Consider the following 2,244-nt stretch of genomic DNA (forward strand, 5'->3'; position numbering starts at 1 on the left):
ATGGCAGCTGGACTGCAAGTGGTGGGGGGGAACTTTAGATGCTCAGATATCTGCTGTCAGTGGCATAGAAAGCAACAAAAATGCTTCAAGAAAAACACAAAGGGCAGAGGAAAAAAGGCATCTACTCACATATAAAAAAGCACATGAAGATAGCAATTATTTTTAATAGGTCCTTAATAATATCCACTAAATGAAGAACATTGATTTAAAAAAACAATTAAAATAATTTGCATATATCAGGAAATATCTTACATATATTACTACCATTTTTTTATTGTTTGTACCTTTCCTTTTTAAATTAGTTAAACCTGTTCTTTGACAATTTCATACATAAATATAATGCACTCTAAAGACTCATTACAAAAAATTCTTTTCATTTTGATGTGGAATTCTATTTTTTTTATTTTTGCATGTTCAAGACAGGGTTTCTTTATGAAGCCCTGGCTGTCTTGAAACTCACTGTGTAGACAGATGGGCTTAGAAATCAGAGATCCCATTTCTCTGACTCCTAGAGTGCTGGGATTAAAGGAATGCACCACTACATCCAACTTAATGTAGAATTCTTTAGAAGCACCAGCTAAATCAGCTCTGGAAATTGAATATACTGAATGGTCAGTTCATCCAAGTGGCAGCACTTCAGTTCTTCATTGGTTTCCAATCTTTGACTTCCAGGTTTTGGCCCCTTCAAAACCATTTTTTGCATTCCTGAAATCAAGAATGGCCTCAGAAATTTCCTCATTTGTATTCATCACAAACGGACCTAGGGCAGAAAGACATTCATGAAGTTGTGGGTGATAACATGTTCTTCTTAACACTAGAAATGGTTTGTAGTCCTATAGCTCCTCAGTTAAAACAAAATCTAGGCATAGCTGGGCATCAATAGCCCATTTTCACACTGTTCAGACTGGCGTTTGAGTTTTGTGGCTAGTTTTGTGGATATGTTATCATTCAAACCAGACTTAGATAAACAGGATTGAGTCTCACTATCCACTGAAGGTTCTTCACCAGCAATGACAATCCCTAATTCAGCACATTCTTTGTAGTTGTTTGTAGAACCTGAACTGATGCCAGGAACTGAATGAACCTGATACTATAAAACCAGGTAGATTGTAGCAGACTTCTGGCATCTGTCTAAGCAGTGGACAAGGCTATGCCTTTCTGGGATGATTCTAAATCTATATTGAAAACTAAAAGAATTTCCTTAGAACAAACAGAAGTCTTAATTGCTTCCAAAACTTGCACATTTATATTTTTTTGTAGCTCTCCAGAAGATACCTCCATTCACCCTATAGGAACCATAGATTAAGTCAAGTTTTTAAGTTTGGCTAGTTTCTCCTTCCTGTAGTGAGTCACTATCATGCTCTTGCAATTAAAGGGACTTTTGTTTTTATGTAAACTTTTTTTTATGTTTCTATTGTTTTATCTTTCATTTCCATTGTAATTTCTCATTCCTCCACCATTCCAAAAGATACATCATACTGGTGTGACCATCCTCTTGCCAGAGATCACCAACACATAGGTTTAATAAATTTTGCTAATACATTTCAAGTCAAGAAGCATTTAAAAATATTTATTAGTGTCAACCATTTTTTAATTCATCAAACAGCTAGGGAAAGGACACTTTAGATTTTATCAGTCAAACAGATCAAATACTGGGTCAAGGACTCACTTGCTACACATAATAATTTTCCCATAGTTTGCCCAGGTGGAGCCACACCACTCTATGCCCCAACTCTTTCTGTAGTATGCATCTATATCCTATTTTTGATACCATACCATGTCCTCCAGTTTCATAAACTGTTCTTTGGTCACCTAGGAAGTTATGGGGAACAGAGGAAGCCTTGGCTGAATGTGTATTATTGAAAAGAACCAATGTCTCTAACTCATGGGAATTAGTAAAACTTCCATCAAGTCAGGCTCAGGAAATTAGCAAGCTTTCCTCTGGTTTTTGTGAGGACATTGGTAGGGCATGCAAAAACTAGCAACCACAGCTTCCTTATCCTGGATGACTATAACCTAAGTCTGCTGCCCTGCAGAGACCTCCCACAGAGAAGAGCTAACCCCTCTCCCCTGTGCTGTACACACACACACACACACACACACACACACACACACACACACACACACACAGAGGAAAGGTGCTGAAGTTCTGGGTTGGAGCAAAATCAATGGTATTCCATCAGATCAAGTACAGGCCAACTGTATGTCTGTCTTTTCTTCATTCCCTTGCCACCCCAGTCAGGT

At 37.7% G+C, this 2,244-nt stretch overlaps 1 protein-coding gene across 1 annotated transcript in view; it reads right to left on the reverse strand.

The window, feature by feature from the left end:
• Positions 1 to 144: 144 nt before the first annotated feature.
• Pir (pirin) overlaps positions 145 to 2,244 on the reverse strand; it is a 92,204-nt gene continuing 90,104 nt past the window's right edge. The window contains exon 10 of the mRNA XM_034485414.2: positions 145 to 760. Coding sequence (XP_034341305.1) covers positions 645 to 760 — 116 coding nt within the window. The 3' untranslated portion in view covers positions 145 to 644. The remainder of the gene's footprint in view (positions 761 to 2,244) is intronic.

This window comes from Arvicanthis niloticus, chromosome X, assembly GCF_011762505.2.
Source record: "Arvicanthis niloticus isolate mArvNil1 chromosome X, mArvNil1.pat.X, whole genome shotgun sequence".
In the NCBI taxonomy this organism is placed as follows: domain Eukaryota; kingdom Metazoa; phylum Chordata; class Mammalia; order Rodentia; family Muridae; genus Arvicanthis; species Arvicanthis niloticus.